This window comes from Hermetia illucens, chromosome 5 (genome assembly GCF_905115235.1).
Source record: "Hermetia illucens chromosome 5, iHerIll2.2.curated.20191125, whole genome shotgun sequence".
NCBI classification, from domain to species: domain Eukaryota; kingdom Metazoa; phylum Arthropoda; class Insecta; order Diptera; family Stratiomyidae; genus Hermetia; species Hermetia illucens.
Window position 1 is genome coordinate 47,217,032 of NC_051853.1, and position 16,794 is coordinate 47,233,825.

Sequence of the window (16,794 nt, forward strand, 5' to 3'; positions counted from 1 at the left end):
ACCCTGACCAATGTGCGAGGCCAGATAAAAGCAGCAGGATCACTCTCAAGACCATTCGACATCAACAACGGTCTACGACAAAGGGATGCGCTATCATGCGTCCTCTTTAACCTGGCCCTCGAGAAAGTGATCCGTGATGCTGAGGTGAATGCAAGAGGTACGATCCTCTTCAAGTCCACCCAACTACTGGCCTATGCTGACGATATCGACATCATGGGAAGAACCACCCGAGACGTACAAACTGCCTTCATCCAGATCGAGCAGGCGGCGATTAGCGCGAGATCTTGGGCTGCACATCAATGAAGGCAAGACAAAATATATGGTGGCAACGTCAGCACCGAAGACAAATCTACCAACAACGCCAAACCGCACTGGTCAAACACGAAGAAGAATAAGGATAGGAGAATACAACTTTGAGACCGTTGACAATTTCTCCTATCCAGGGTCGAAAATCACAACCGATAACAACTACGATGATGAAATCCGCGCACGGTTGTTGTCAGCCAACAGAGCCTATTTCAGCTTATAAAGACTGTTTCGCTCGAAACGTCTCACCATAGGGTCAAAGCTCTTACTGTACAAGACTATGATCTTGCCAGTCCTCATGTATTCCTCGGAAACTTGGGTTCTTAGCAAGAAAAATTGCGAACTCTTGGCCGCGTTCGAGAGAAGAATCCTCCGAAGAATTTTTGGCCCCCTACATGAGAATGGACGATTCCTATGAGCGATACCATGACCGTCAGGTTGTGGATAAAATCCGGCTCAATAGGTTACGGTGGGCGGGTCACTTAATCCGTATGGATGAAGATGATCCCACCCGGAAAGTCTATAAGGGCAATATCTATGGTAGGAAAAGAAGACGAGGCAGACCCTGCCTAAGATGGAGCGATGGCGTGGGCCAGGACGCCAGACAGCTTTTAGGGATATCGAATTTGTGGACCTCGGCGCAAAACCAGGATGTCTGGAGTTCCTTATTAAGGCAGGCCTAGACCGGATACCGGTTGTTGAGCCGTTGATGATGATGATGATATGAAATAAGCGCATCACTACGATTTTTAGATTGGGTTGTTTTCGGAAATTAGTCCCGTATCACTTCAAGTGTGCACATTTTGATTCTTTACTCGCGTATTTTGCAATTTATGTCAAAACTGATATCAGTATCAGTACTAATCGAGACCTTTTATTTGATACCCCATATGACTATACTTGGTCAAGAAAAATTACATTCCCCCCTTGTTTGTATGGGGAGCCGGCCCTTAAACTGCACGTAAGTATGCGTAGGATTTCATAGTTCGTGCATGTTCACTAAATTTCGTTTGAATCGGTGTAGCTGTTTTGGAGAAAAGTGCGTGTGACAGAGAGAGAGAGTGAATGGATTTTGATAAGGTTTTATTTTACACAAAAGCTTAAAATCAAATTTGGGATTTGTTATACCTTCTCACAATGCTCTACTCACACCCACAACCAAGAATTTGATTGGAGTCGTCAGAGCTGAAATAATTTGGGGGTCGGAGTTGCCTCACTTCACCCTAAATATATATTTTTGCATGTTTATATCTGAACTTTCTTCACGGAGATTATTACCTTGCCTAAGTCAGACTCCTAAAGATTGTTTTTACGTTTTGCAAGCATTTGGTAATTAGGATTGCCGACAAACACTGAAATGCAGTTTATAAGGAAAACAAAAGATGATTATATTTTCAAGTTTATATCTGCACTTGCTCTATTGGCATTATTACCTTGCGTAAGCACAATTACTTCTTTCATAAATATTGTTTTATTGGTTTACAAACATTTTGTAACTGGGTTTGCCGGCAAAAATTGAAATATAGTTTATAAGGGAAACCAAGCGATTAATCCAATATTTAAAGGCGGCATATACCTTTTAAGATTTTCATTGCGGTGGTCGAATCGGAAGTAGCCTTTGATGATTTATGCACGTCTCCCACTAGAATTAATAAGCAGCCTTTTCTACAAGAAGAAGAGGCCCGCATACAATAGATTCCAGAGCATCTGCATTTGGAGATAACAAAATTGGCTGTCGTCGCAAAGGACAGGTTTTGCTTTATCCAAAGGAGATCACTTGTATATACTGATAAATCATTACTGCAAACATTCAAAGTAGATCTGGGGAAGGAATAGTGAGTATTTCGTCCTTTTGTAGACACAAGTTGTCTACACAATTTTACCGACACTGTTCCGGAATATTCCATCCTAACAATCTTCTCTATAGTTTTGATGACGCTCCAAATCAGCGCTTGCTAGGAAATGTTATGAAATAATTCCCTCTATCTTTGTTCGTGGTATCACAATCAATTTGTAAGTGATTTTTATTTAAATATCAATCATTCAAGCGAAGAGTAAGCCATTGTGACCACCAATCCATACTCTGGACTTTCTGTCATGTCACTAAATATTGATCTTCTTGTTTGGTTCATTAGATTGCTTATTTCTGCAACTAGAGGCAACCGGCTTAGGGCCTTCAAATTCCTTTTGCCAACGGGAGAGGAGAGGATGAAGGGAATTTTTAGTTCAAGGACCCCGTCTCTGCCCTTGGACAAGGCTCTCATGATTCACCTCCTCGACAAGCGCATCAGCTCATACTCACAAGAAGATATCTCTTGATAGACATAGAACGGCCCACATTTTTCATCCGCGGACTTAAGGTGGAAACTCTAGCTGTAGCCTTGTAAATCGGTGCTTTTATTCGCTTGAAAGACTAGTCTTCAAGTCGAGCATCAATTCAAGGTACTTAACTGTTGGTTTTGGCTTTACAATCAACCCATCGATCGACATGGGAAGGATGGTCGGGATTCTTCCTTTGGTCAACATGACTACTTCGATCTTTTTTAATGTGCCTAGCATATCTGTCCATCTTACGGAATTGAAGGGGTTTCTGACATCAAATGTTACGAGGAACACTACGCGTTGAGAACGCCAGTTTATGTACTTCTGCCGGGATGCCATCAGCGCGTGGCACCTTCTTATTTTTCATAGAGAAAACTGCCTCTTTAACCTCTTTCATAGTGACAAGCGGGTGGTTCTCGCCACCTGCCGCGCTGTCATCATCACCAAGCACGGAATGTTTTGAGAATGACTCCTGTACATTGCCGTCCATCTGTTCACCATTAATTGAGCAAGGTTTATAGATCCCTATGCACCTCGTCGACTAGATCCTGTCAGCAGTGAGCTTCACTTTTATTTATCGTGCTGCAGCGTCATTGTGGACCATGACTCCTCCCGGGCGTTTACACGCTGTGCCAAACGGCGGAGTTTACGATGCTCCTTTTTATTAGGTGGCAATTTCTGTCGTCAGCCAATCCATGGAAGGCATGGCGTGGCAGGCTGCTCTTATTAGGATCATCACTGATTTTACGAAGCAAGTTAATTGATGTATTCAAGGCTTCCATTAAATCGTTATAAAGGGGGTTTGCTTTTTCAGAAGGGGGGTATGTTTTGTAAAAGGATGACATTACGGTGGACAGTTTGGCTGAGTCGTGGGGATATTTGCCTGAGCTGCTTGTACGTGTTCGAGCTTAACTAGGCGGTTATGGAGGTGGCTGGTATATAGGGTTTAAATCATTTCACGGATTAAGATATCACGACAATGCAGACAATATTTATTTCTAAATGGTCTCCCCCGTGGAGTTTGCTTGTAGTGAAACTTTTCCAAGATGTCATATGGGAGAGTGACGAGGTTACGAAAGTTGAAGGAGCTTTTTGGCATAAAGTCGTCACATGTCTCCTGAAAGATGGTTGTTTTTTTTGCTCCAAGAGTTCAATATCGATGTTAGTTTTCGAGTCTGAAGTATTTTTTCCTATATCGAAGTTGTTTTTAATCCTCGGTGGTTCAAGTGTGCCGGCTCTCTTTTGCTTTTCTGAAAGCAGAGGTACACTAGAAAGGCCGGAAAATGCTATCTATCTATATTTGTGATAAAAAAAAATGGGGATAATTTTGAAAATGACTGTAAGCTCAAGGGAAAAATTCAAAAAAGTTCCGCCCATATTTACCGTTATCATCCTATAATAGAACTTATGTCTCCAACTTTATATGATATATGCATATACAAATATTGCCTTTAAACTTCTTTCTTTTTTTCATTCTAGGCCCAGGACCCTTTCTAAAAGTACTTGAGGAAGCTGCTGGTAAAAAGGCAAAAGTTGTTGGTAAACCCGGAAAAGAACTTGCAGAACTGATTATGCAAGATGAATCGATAAAGGATTCCAAACGAGTGCTGTTCATAGGAGATATGCTCGAACAGGATGTGAAATTTGGTCGAAAATGTGGTTTCCAAACATTATTAACATTAACAGGTGGAACTACTAGTGCAGATCTACTAAAAGCCACAGATCCTGAGCTAATACCGGACTATTACGCAGATAGTTTAGGTGATTTTATTGAATTTTTCGGGAGTTTAGAGTGTAAAAATTCACTTTAAAAGATGTTTGAAAAACCACAAAGGGAAAAGATGCTTTATTTAGAGAAATAATATTGTTGGATTAACGGTGTTAGTATTATGAAAGAAATTTGGTTGAAGTATTTTGATATATTTAATAGTACATCCATATTAGTGCTAGCTTGATTATTGAAGAATACGAAATCAAGTACGGAATTCATGTATTTTTGCAAAACTTTACGCTCAAAGCAATTTTCAATATTCAGATAAAAAGTATCGTTCACAACGCTTGACAAAAATAAAGAACTGAACTCGTTGCTACACTTTAAGTAATGTTCAATTCGCACAACAAAAAATTAAATATAACACTTCACAAGGACATCTTTGGCTTTCATTTTGAAAAGTAATTGTGAAATTTTTAATGGTAATTGGATCCAATGGGGATTTTTTGGCCCACTTGACTGCAGGAAGCATTTTACTCCCAGGGCATGAATTTTATATACTATGATACATATGGTATCTAGAATGCATGTGATTGGATTTAATCGAAAACTATTCCACGATAATTGGAAATCGACCTTTAATACAACCTTTCGTTTTGTGAAGTCATAGCAAATTCATAGCGAGTCTTCTGTTGGCACCCCACACTGAATTTCAAGTTGAATGTAGTATTTACACATCCTTAACGACGGCTGGTATTTTTCAAATTAACTTGCAGGTGCAGCAACTCTAATGGCATAGAGATACTTGGTTAGTCGAGATAAGTGTGTTCGTTTCATCTACGTGATACTTAATTCAACTTTGAGTATAGTTTCGCTAGTAGTTTGCCTTTAACTTCAGTAGTTTCGCACTATTTTTTAGATACCGTGGTTCGCCGAAATGTGTTTCAGCTCTCTTCAGGTCTTCCTGAGCAGCTTGTACTTTTCCTGTACTGTTCTTTACCACGTTTTGTGCGGCCCATTCGTCAACAATTCTGAGATAGTGGATTCCATTGCATTACGCAGCTAGGAATGGAATTATCATCATCATCATCATCAACGGCGCAACAACCGGTATCCGGTCTAGGCCTGCCTTAATAAGGAACTCCAGACATCCCGGTTTTGCGCCGAGGTCCACCAATTCGATATCCCTAAAAGCTGTCTGGCGTCCTGGCCCACGCCATCGCTCCATCTTAGGCAGGGTCTGCCTCGTCTTCTTTTCCTACCATAGATATTGCCCTTATAGACTTTCCGGGTGGGATCATCTTCATCCATACGGATTAAGTGACCCGCCCACCGTAACCTATTGAGCCGGATTTTATCCACAACCGGACGGTCATGGTATCGCTCATAGATTTCGTCATTGTGTAGGCTACGGAATCGTCCATCCTCATGTAGGGGGCCAAAAATTCTTCGGAGGATTCTTCTCTCGAACGCGGCCAAGAGTTCGCAATTTTTCTTGCTAAGAACCCAAGTTTCCGAGGAATACATGAGGACTGGCAAGATCATAGTCTTGTACAGTAAGAGCTTTGACCCTATGGTGAGACGTTTCGAGCGGAACAGTCTTTGTAAGCTGAAGTAGGCTCTGTTGGCTGACAACAACCGTGCGCGGATTTCATCATCGTAGTTGTTATCGGTTGTGATTTTCGACCCTAGATAGGAGAAATTGTCAACGGTCTCAAAGTTGTATTCCCCTATCCTTATTCTTGTTCGTGTTTGTGTTTGACCAGTGCGGTTTGATGTTGTTGGTTGATTCGTCTTCGGTGCTGACGTTGCCACCATGTATTTAGTCTTGCCTTCATTGATGTGCAGCCCAAGATCTCGCGCCGCCTGCTCGATCTGGATGAAGGCAGTTTGAACGTCTCGGGTGGTTCTTCCCATGATGTCGATATCGTCAGCATAGGCCAGTAGTTGGGTGGACTTGAAGAGTATCGTACCTCTTGCATTCACCTCAGCATCACGGATCACCTTCTCGAGGGCCAGGTTAAAGAGGACGCATGATAGCGCATCCCCTTGTCGTAGACCGTTGTTGATGTCGAATGGTCTTGAGAGTGATCCTGCTGCTTTTATCTGGCCTCGCACATTGGTCAGGGTCAGCCTAGTCAGTCTTATTAATTTCGTCGGGATACCGAATTCCCTCATGGCCGTGTACAGTTTTACCCTGGCTATGCTATCATAGGCGGCTTTAAAGTCGATGAACAGATGGTGCAACTGTTGTCCATATTCCAACAGTTTTTCCATCGCCTGCCGCAGAGAGAAAATTTGATCTGTTGCTGATTTGCCTAGAGTGAAGCCTCTTTGGTATGGGCCAATGATGTTCTGGGCGTATGGGGCTATCCGGCCTAGCAAGATAGTGGAGAATATCTTATAGATGGTACTCAGCAACGTGATACCTCTATAATTGCTGCACTGTGTGATATCTCCCTTTTTATGTATGAGACAGATTATGCCTCGCTGCTAATCGTCAGGCATTGATTCGCTGTCCCATACCTCGAGCACAAGTTGATGAACCACTTGGTGTAACTGGTCGCCTCCATATTTAACCAATTCGGCTGTAATTCCATCGGCTCCTGGCGACTTATGATTTTTTAGCCGATGAATTGCACGGACTGTTTCTCCTAAACTTGGTGGTGGCAGTATTTGTCCGTCGTCTTCAGTTGGCGGGACCTCCAACTCGCCGATGTTCTGGTTGTTCAGTAGTTCATCAAAGTACTCAACCCATCGCTCTAATATGCCCATTCTGTCGGAAATCAGATTTCCCTCTTTGTCTCGGCAGGATGAGCATCGAGGTGTATAAGGCTTCATCCTGCTGACTTGTTGGTAAAACTTCCGCGCCTGGTGCGGTTGCTCCCTGTACTTTTCTAGTTCACAGACTTGTTGGTTCTCCCAGGCTTCCTTTTTCCGTGTGTGAAGTCGCTTCTCCGCTCAACGGAGTTCGTGATAAGTCTCTGCGCGTGCCCGCGTTCTTTGAGAATGCAACATTACTCGGTATGCGGCATTCTTCCGTTCCGTTGCTAGCTTACATTCATCGTCAAACCAGCCGTTCCGACTCCTTTTGCGGCTGGGGCCAAGTATATTTGTGGCCGTATCCATGATAACGTTCTTCAGGTGGTTGTGAAGATCATTAGTTGATGCTTCATCTCCAGGTCCTCTGTTGACTGCGGTTATTGCGGCATCCATTTCCCTCTTATAGGTGTCGCGGAGGGTTGTGTTGTGGATGGCTTCAGTGTTCACTCTCACCTGATTGTCAGAGGGAATTCTAGGTGGTATTGTTATTCGAGCTCGGAGCACCATGCCAACGAGATAGTGATCCGAGTCTATATTAGCCCCCCTATATGTTCTGACATTCATCAAGGCTGAGAGGTGGCGGCGTTCGATCAACACGTGGTCAATTTGGTTGAAAGTGGTCCCGTCTGGAGAGGCCCACGTATGTTTGTGGACCGCTTTCCGCGCAAACCAGGTACTTCCAAAAACCATTTCGTGTGACCCTGCTAATTGAATAGTCCGCAGTCCGTTATCATTTGTTTTTTCGTGTAAGCAATGGGAGCCAACGTATCGCCTGAATACGGGCTCCTTCCCTACTTGGCTGTTAAAATCCCCAAGTATGATTTTGATATCATATCTGGGACAGGCTTCGAGGGTTCTTTCTACTGCCTCGTAGAAGGTATCCTTCTCCGACTCTGCAGTCTCCTCTGTAGGGGCGTGAACGTTTATGAGGCTTATATTTCTAAACTTGCCTCGCAAGCGCAGAGTGCATAGCCGTTCGCTTATACTTTCAAAGCCGATAACAGCAGGTTTCATTTTTTGGCTGACTAAGAAACCTACTCCGAGCACATGGTTTACTGGATGGCCGCTATAATATATGGTGTAGTGGCTCTTCTCCAGGAAACCGGTCCCTGTCCATCGCATCTCTTGCAACGCTGTTACATCAGCCCTATATTGGGACAGGGTATCGGCTAGCTGCTTATCAGCTTCATCTCTGTACAGGGAGCGCACGTTCCATGAGAAAATGCGCAAATCGTTGTTCCTTTGTCGTTGCCGTGTCCGTCGTTTTAATATCCGTCCTATCCTATCCTATAGGAGAGAAATACTTTATAAATGCTACTCAACAAAGTCCGTGTGAGCCACATAATACCTCGTTGCCAGTGATGGTGGTGGGTTTGCTTCTTAAAACACTGACCATCAGTTGTTGAGTTGCTTGGTATAGATGGTCGCCTCCAATGTAACTGTAATTTCATCGGGTCTTGAAGCCTTATTATTCTTAAGTCAATGAATTGTACGGACTATTTCTTCCATACGGTTTCAATTGGCGGGACCTCCAACATTGCGATTTTCTGGTTATTGAGGAGTTCATCATAATATTGAACCCATCCTTCCAAAATCCCCATATGGAGTTCTTGATAGCTCCCTGAGCGTGCCGGCGTTCTTTGAGATTGCAACATTGGCCGGTATGCAGCATTCTTTCTTTCCGTTACTAGCTTATATTCATAGTCGAGCCAGTCGTTTCGGCTTTTTTTTGTGACTGGAGCCAGATATGATAACGTTCTTCGGGTGTTTGTGAAGATCATTTGTGGATGCTTCATCTTCAGGAGCTCTGTTAGCTACGACATCCATTTGGCCCTTATAATTGTTACGAAGGACTTGATTATGGATGGCTTCAGTGTTCCTTCTCATCGCAGATGGGATTCTAGGTGGTATTATTATTCGAGCAGAGCACCATGCAAACAATATAGTATTTCGAGTCTATTATATATGCTCCCCCCTCCCTTTCCCTATATATTCTGACATTAATCAAGGATGAAGGTTGACGACGTTTCATCAACATGTGTTCAATTTGGCCCAAATTTGTTTATGGACTGCGTGTGACACCCTGTAGTTGAATAATCCGCCAACGTACCACCTGAATACGGGCTCCCTCTCGATTTGGCTGTTAAAATATGATATCACACTTGCCACTACAAGGGTTCGCTCCTCTGCTTCTGCATTCTCCTCTATAGTGCCGTGGAGGCTTATATTTCGAAAATTGTCTCGTAAACACAGAGTGCATAGCCGTTCGCTAGCATATACCATATTTCTAAAGCCAATAACAGCAACATTTTGTCGCTGACTAGGAGTAAGTGGTTTACTGAATGGCCACTGAAATATATGGTGTAGTGACTCTTCTTAGGGAAACCAGTCCCTGCAGTGCAGTCCGCTTTGATAAGAAACTTATGTTGGGACAGGATATCGGCTAACTGTTTGGCTTTTCTATACAGGGAGCGTACGTTCTATGAGAAAATATGCAAATCATTGGTCCGTCTTCGTTGCCGGCTTCGTCGTTGTAGAGTTCATCCAGTCTGAGGCTTCTTTTGTAGCTTCGTAACATATTGTTTTCCATGTAGGGTTGTTAGCCCTACCTAACTCCTAACCTGGAGAACTGGCTGTTATAATTTGTGCCGTTTTTAAGCGCGACAAACTCTTCTTCATCCTTCTTCGCCTAGTTCAGCAAACGTTTTCTAGGTTTTATGTTCCATCGTCGATACCAGTTCACGCTTCGCCCGCGGACCTATACTATCTTTTCTACCGCCCCGGGTAGAATATTGAGGTGTCGAACAGTTTATGTACCTTGGTAGCATTTTTTCTGCTGAGATTAGAACGAAACTCATCACCATCATCATCTATAATCTGAAATGATAAATATCTCGACGCTCACATTCACTAAATACCTCTAACTTAGAATAGCAGATGAGTTAGTCGCTTTAGTGCAAGCTTCTCCTACATATAGGAAACGAAAGCAATTGTCAGGAACTGTTAACGGTGGCGCGTAGGTGTCGTTGACAAGCTATGTTCTACATATGGGCTTATGACAATGATTTAAGAAATAAATAAAATGTAGGTGGAATTTTTCTACTATGCTAAAACCTACCTGATCTCTCCTGGTGGCGGGTCCCACGAATGGAAAGTGAAGAAAAGTATTGATTGACTTTACGAAAAACGGTCATACCACTTAACAATCATCGAGACAGTGCTAAACTGTCCACTTCAGATGACGCGGTAGGACGGATCTCGGTTCTGTTGGGAAACGAGTATGGATCCTTTAAGTATGGTTGGCGCCAATACGTAAGTAAAGTAGTATGAGTAGCACAAATCCATGCCTGCATGTTGAATATTGGTTCCCTTACTGGAAAGACGGAGGAACTCGCAAGAGCCCTTCGGAGGAGGCGCACCGATATCTAGGCTTTACAAGAAACTCAATACTCACTCAATATGGTGTCTGTATAGCTATATCTCTAAAGTTTTCCGTGACCCATTAAAAAACTTGAGGGAGTTGATGGCTTTCTGCGAATCCTGTTTGCGGTCTTAAGGAGCCTCAGTTACCCGATCCATCTCCCACATCGCCTTAAGAACGCCTTGAGTGTAACATGCCGCATGGTTCTACGTGCCACTATGCAGCATGACCTCAATGGCGCCGAGCCTTTTCCAAAAAGGTTGCATAGACTCGTTCGATGTGAGGTAAACACCTGAAAAACGTCACTTCCCCACAACGAACCCAAATGAAGCGGTCTCCTCGACCAAGGACCGCACTCGCAAGGTGACCGTATCTCTCACCCAGATGGCCGCAGTGCCAGATATATTGCCAAACCAAAATGGTGAGCTCCTATGTCGGTACTGTTCGCTGAGAAGCATCAAGCAGTTCTTTCTTACCCCACCTGCCCCATCACTTGTACTCCTACGCATGTTTACTTGCAAGATGTAGATTATATTAATTGAATTTTCGCTTTCTTCTTCTTCTTTCTTCTTTTTTGAAGACCTGACAACGCCCAGAACCGGGAACATAAGCCACATCTTCTTTTCGTAGAAAGCGGTCCTTGCAAATAACGCAGCAGTTTACCGACTCACAAGTCTTCGCTTGTAACAGAAAGTGCTCCTGTTCTGCTCCTTGCAAGCCCCTGCTATATGTCCGTATGCCCAGCACTTAAAGTAGCGGGTTAGAACTGCCCTTCGCCCTTTTCTGAAAATAATCCACCCGATCATTAGTTTCCCGCAATGGAGAAGTTGGCTCGTTATCTTCTCAGGAACAGTGGTCAATTTTTGTCCTCTGGAGTTGACAGACATAACTCTCTTAAGGTTGTTCACACATGGGTAATCCCTTTTTATCGCTTCCTCCACTCTTCTGTATTAGTGAGAAAATCCAGATCCCTTATTTCATGAGTGCACATGGGTTCACCTGCTTTCGTGCCTAGACTACTCTGGACTGTCTCGCAGAAAGTAATCTTTTTATCGGTCTTCGACACAAGCTCAACAAGTCGGCCGTCGGATAGATTTAACATCTTCCCCAAAGTGTCTTCTGGTTTGCTGTGTTGCGGACTTCTCGAAAAAAATTCGTGAAAGATCTCCCTTTGTTCGGCTTAGTGATAATGGCCTCTGACCGTGGTTTGCCCCTTCTGTTTTCATTTCGCGCTGATGTTGCCATTGTAATCGACTTGAGACTTTGCTACAGTGATGCCACTGCCGTCGCTATTCAACTTAGTTTGTTGTTGCTGAGCTGCTCGCTTGGTCTGCTTGGTTACCACTTCGCGGGATTCTTCTTACTGTGTTCACACCGATTGTTTGTTCCCCTCTGGCGGGCTGAGAGCACTGTGTTTTGTGCAATTATAGGCTGCCCTATCAATGTGCTTTTTCTCCACCTCCTCTTCGACTATTTTTCAGGATTTTCGCTGATGTCCAATAAGGCGTAGTAGTTTTTTCATCTCCATTATGCCATTTTTGACATTCATAGTTGTTGCTGTTGTTGTTGTTGTCATTTTAATTTAGGTCTCAGCTATGATCGACTATCTCCACCAGAAAGTACAGTCGCCTTAAATTATCCCTGTTTATGCGAGCAGGGAGGTCATGCGTAGGTTGACACAAATCCTTATGGAAATCTGTGTTCAGAGTGGGAATCAGGCGCTAGTCAGTGGTCCATCTCAACTGAGCCTGCATTACCCATCTAACAATGTCATAGCTTTGAACATACTTGCAGCCCAGCCAAAGTTATTCTCGGGAGTAGGCAGCTGTAACATTAACCATTAGCCATTTCCACGAGATACCACTCTCGTGTCCCAAGGTATCAGAATTTCACAGCTGTCAGCTCATGTGCAACATATTCCAAATCCTTTGCCAAATTATAAAGCAATGCCATGTAGGGTCATCCTCGCTGTCGCCGCTCATGTTAGTTCATCACGAGGTTGACTAGTGGTTATCCGGGCGGTACCAACTGGAGGTTTCAGTCGACTTGGTGCGTAAATAGCAAGTCTCGTTGCCATCCAGCAACTCTGTCCTGTCTGCCCGAACCCGTTTGGTCCCGATCTTTAGGTGTTAGCCAAAAAAGCGGTGCCCATGGACCAGAAAAGTGGGAGAAAGTTTCTCTCCCACTGGGCCAGTCTGACATCAAGTTGATGGTGGACTTAAAACTCCCTCGATTCCAAATAAAAATTACTTCTAAAAACATGTTTGAACGTGTGCCACGCAGACTCATCTGGTACGCATTACGGCAACAATCAGTAGCCAAGGAACTCGAGCGCTTGGTTAAATTGCTATACTGCAATTAGAAGCACAAGGTTCGAAGAGTGTATCAAAACCGCTTCATATTTCTGTCGGTGTTCATCAAGGAAGCGCCCTTTCGCCTCCACACTCGTTCTTGCTATATCCATATCCAAAGTCCAGCATTCTACATACTGCTCTATGGAGATATTTTCCTTAGGTAACATAACAAAGCTGTTCTCGAACAACTTGTCCTTGGAATGATTACCTCATAAATTCAATGAAGTAGGCTAGGCCCTGTCAGCGATTAGTCAACGGTGGACCCTGGATGAAGTGGCGTTCTTTGCCATCGACGTATTGACGAACGCTCTCTAAGGTTCTGAGTGCTGGCCTACTACCAAAAAGAATCAAAGGCGGCTTGCAGTAATAAAGACGAAGATGTTGCATTGGTGCAGTGTCGTAGCACACTATGGTCATATCCAAAATGAGGACTTTCGTAATCGATACGGGATGTCGCAGATCGTGGGAAACCGCGCTAAGATTAGCGTGAGCATCGGAGTCGATTGGAAGCGATCGAAACAACGATGAGTTAATACTCTAGATGGAAATTTGAGAGCCGCTTGATTCTACTCAGATTCAGCCTACGACCGAGAAAACTCCAAAAGTGTACAGACGGTTATAAGGTAGGATTGTGTAGGAAGAGTATACCTTCAAGGATTGAATAGTTGACAACATTTCTTAAATTATAATTTCTGGAATGATTTAATGTGCGCCCTAAATGAAGAAATTCGAATTTAGCAGTAAAGCAGCAGATAAATTCATCTAAAAAATATCCGCTTCTTCGTATGAATCCCTCATGATCAAATCGGAAGTACAAATACTATTGTTTACAATATAATGCTAACATGTACACTAAATACCAACAGCAACAAATATTATTGTCGTCATAAATATGCGTCACCGGCTTCACCTTACTGAGCCCTGACTAGTCAGAGTGGCTCATTATTTATTTGTTGAATTTCAGATTAGTATTTTCCATTATTTTTTTTCGTCACAGTTCATATTTCATCTATCTGGGAAATAGCGGCGTTATCACGGAAAGTGAATTGGTATCACAGATGTCTACCTCTTACGCTACGATTTCATTATATGCAGTTACTAAACATGATTGAATCCCTAATTACCAAATTATGTAGCATGGGTCGACAATCTATAAAACAATGAAAGCCGGTTACTCCTGGTTACGTTCTATTGACTACAGTATCTTTGTCTGGCCACGCACAAAGCTCCGTGCCTCCGACCTGCTGTCAACTGCGCCAATGAATATATGTATCTTATCATACGCTTTATTTATCATAGATACTTGATTACTAATAAATGTAGTATTTTTGATAACGGCCAGAGTCTAGCCCACTTTTTTACTAATCTCTTTTTTTGAGCGTTGAATATGACGGGAATGAAACGTATGAGAACGAGCAGAGGCTATAGGCATATGGTCTCTTTAACTGGTCTATCTCAGCAACAGGCATGACGCCAGCTATCAGCTTTTTGAGTAGTGTTTCTCACATGTCAACTGGACTACCATAAAAAAATCGCGGTATTTGTGGATACATAGCACAACGATATCTGGGGTTAAAACTGAATTTATTATAGACTCATCAAGGTATTTTCTAAAGATAAATATATGTACATTAAAAATAGTCGGATTCAGGTGGAGTTATTCTTAATATAAAAACGTGAATTACCACGACCTGAATGCATGATTTGGTGCTTCAGGTCAGTAACGATTGTCTTCGATACAATGTAGAAGAAATAAAAAAAGGATTTGCTTTGTTTATAATTGATTTATTATAGAAATATTCAACGTGTCCAAGAATATACTTATCTTAACAAGACAAGCGATTATTAATTTGTGGCAGATTTTTGTTTTCTTTTACCAAAAAAAAACAATAAAAGGTATAACTACTTATACTTATACTTTGGAAATCAAAAACTCTGTTTGGTGATAATGTAAAATAAAGATGAAATTCATATTACAACTGGTTTCGTTTCGAGATAGTGATTCCAGATACAATGGTCCAGCGTTACTGCGGATGGAAGCAACTTCTATCTGTTTTCTAAAGTAAATTCCTGAGTTTGTTCAATCTTTCATAGTTCTATGCGTTTTAAAAGTTTATGGAATGAAAAGAACTAAGATAGAGGCTACATTACATAGTTACCGTGTTTTTTTCCTGAAAAATTGATGAAAAACTAACATATAAATATCCACAACTTGTCAATAAAATAACAGGAAAGCTTCGAATGGTAAGGGGGTAGTATTTCACCAAGGTTTTAAATTGGCAATGGTCACATCTATTCGTCGGTAGCGGTCCGTGATTATACAATAGATGGCTTTCTCCTATCAGCGGTTTTATTCCAAGATGTAGTCTTTTACGAAAATATAATTGCCATTATCGTCCAAGAAGGACATAACGGGCCAACCACATCTACGCTACATCGCAGTCGGTTACCGTAAATGTAAACTTTCTAAATCTTCCTCAGAAAAAAAAACTCCTCCTGTAGTGTCCTGGGTCACGTATTCCTAGGGCAATCCGCTCGTCGGCTACTTTCTTTCAGTAGCCTCCGTCGCATAGCATAGCCAGCAGTGGAGTTGGCAGTTTCTCTTTAAGTACATATAACGCGGTTCAAATCCCATTGGTCGCAGTGGAATTTGTATCGTGATTTGACGTCGGATACCAGTCGACTCAGCTGTGAATGAGTCCTGAGTCAAATCAGGGTAATAATCTCGGGCGAGCGCAATCCTGACCACATTGCCTTGCCAGTGTACTGCAGTGTACCGTTACAGTCTTGAATGAAGTGCTCTAACGCACTTCAAGGCCCTGATCCAATATGGATTGTTGCGCCAACGATTATTATTATCGTCAATAGTTATTTAAGTGAAAGGAGGCTCTGGTATGACACCAATGACGGACCCCAGGAGTCCCGTAGGGCTCCGTATTGGGCCCACATCATGTACAACGATGTACTTAATATTCTCCTTTCGGAGGAAGCCCCAGTGGTGGGTTACGCTGACGACATAGCAGTGGTTGTTATCGCAAAGCACCTTGAAGATGCTGAGTTATACTCAAGCGAGGCAATCAGTGCTGTTAGATGTTGGTTAGAGAGCTCCGGTCTGACACTTGCGGAGGAAAAAACAGAAGCGGTCCTCATCACCAAGCGCCGGAAGAGAAATTACGCCTGTGTTAGAATCGGGAATCATATCATCAGCCGACCATCAAATACTTGGAGGTGGTGATAGACAGAAAGCTCAGTTATAAGCAACACGTACAGTATGTTTGTGATAAATCATCCACTGCTAGTATAGCCCTGGTAAAGATGATGTCGAATGTGGGAGGGCCCCGGCATACCTCTAGGTTGCTTATGGGCAGGGTTGCAACCTCAATCATGCTCTATGCGACCCCAGTTTGGTGGAAGGCGTTGCGGATGTCAGTTAACGCTATCAAACTGAATGCAGTCTTCAGGAGGACAGCCCTGAGGGTATGCTCTGCCTTCAGGACTATCTCAGATGGTGCAGCATTTGTCATCTCTGGAATGATGCCGATTGACATCTTGGCAGATGACATGGCGAATGTATACAATGCGAAGCCAAACTCTCCCTTATTATAGACGAAGAACGCTGAAAGGGAGGGATCCATAAACAGTTGGCAAGAGCGGTGGGAACGCTCGGGAAAGGGTAGGTGGACTCACAGGCTCATTCCTGCCATCAAGAAGTGGTTGTTTCCCACGGGGCATGGAGGAAATAAGAGACCTCACCCGATTGTCCAAATTGCGATGCAGTCCCAGAGGACCTAGAGAGAGAGAATTTGTGGAAGAAAGGAGGAACCTAGAGGAGACTCTAGAAGAGGTGATGGTACCAG

General features: G+C 43.1%; 1 protein-coding gene across 1 annotated transcript in view; it reads left to right on the forward strand.

Annotated features, from left to right (window-relative positions):
- The window catches only part of LOC119657098, a 65,464-nt gene that overhangs the window by 22,330 nt on the left and 26,340 nt on the right, over nucleotides 1-16,794 (forward strand). Inside the window, exon 6 of the mRNA XM_038063854.1 lies at nucleotides 4,108-4,436. Coding sequence (XP_037919782.1) covers nucleotides 4,108-4,436 — 329 coding nt within the window. The remainder of the gene's footprint in view (nucleotides 1-4,107; nucleotides 4,437-16,794) is intronic.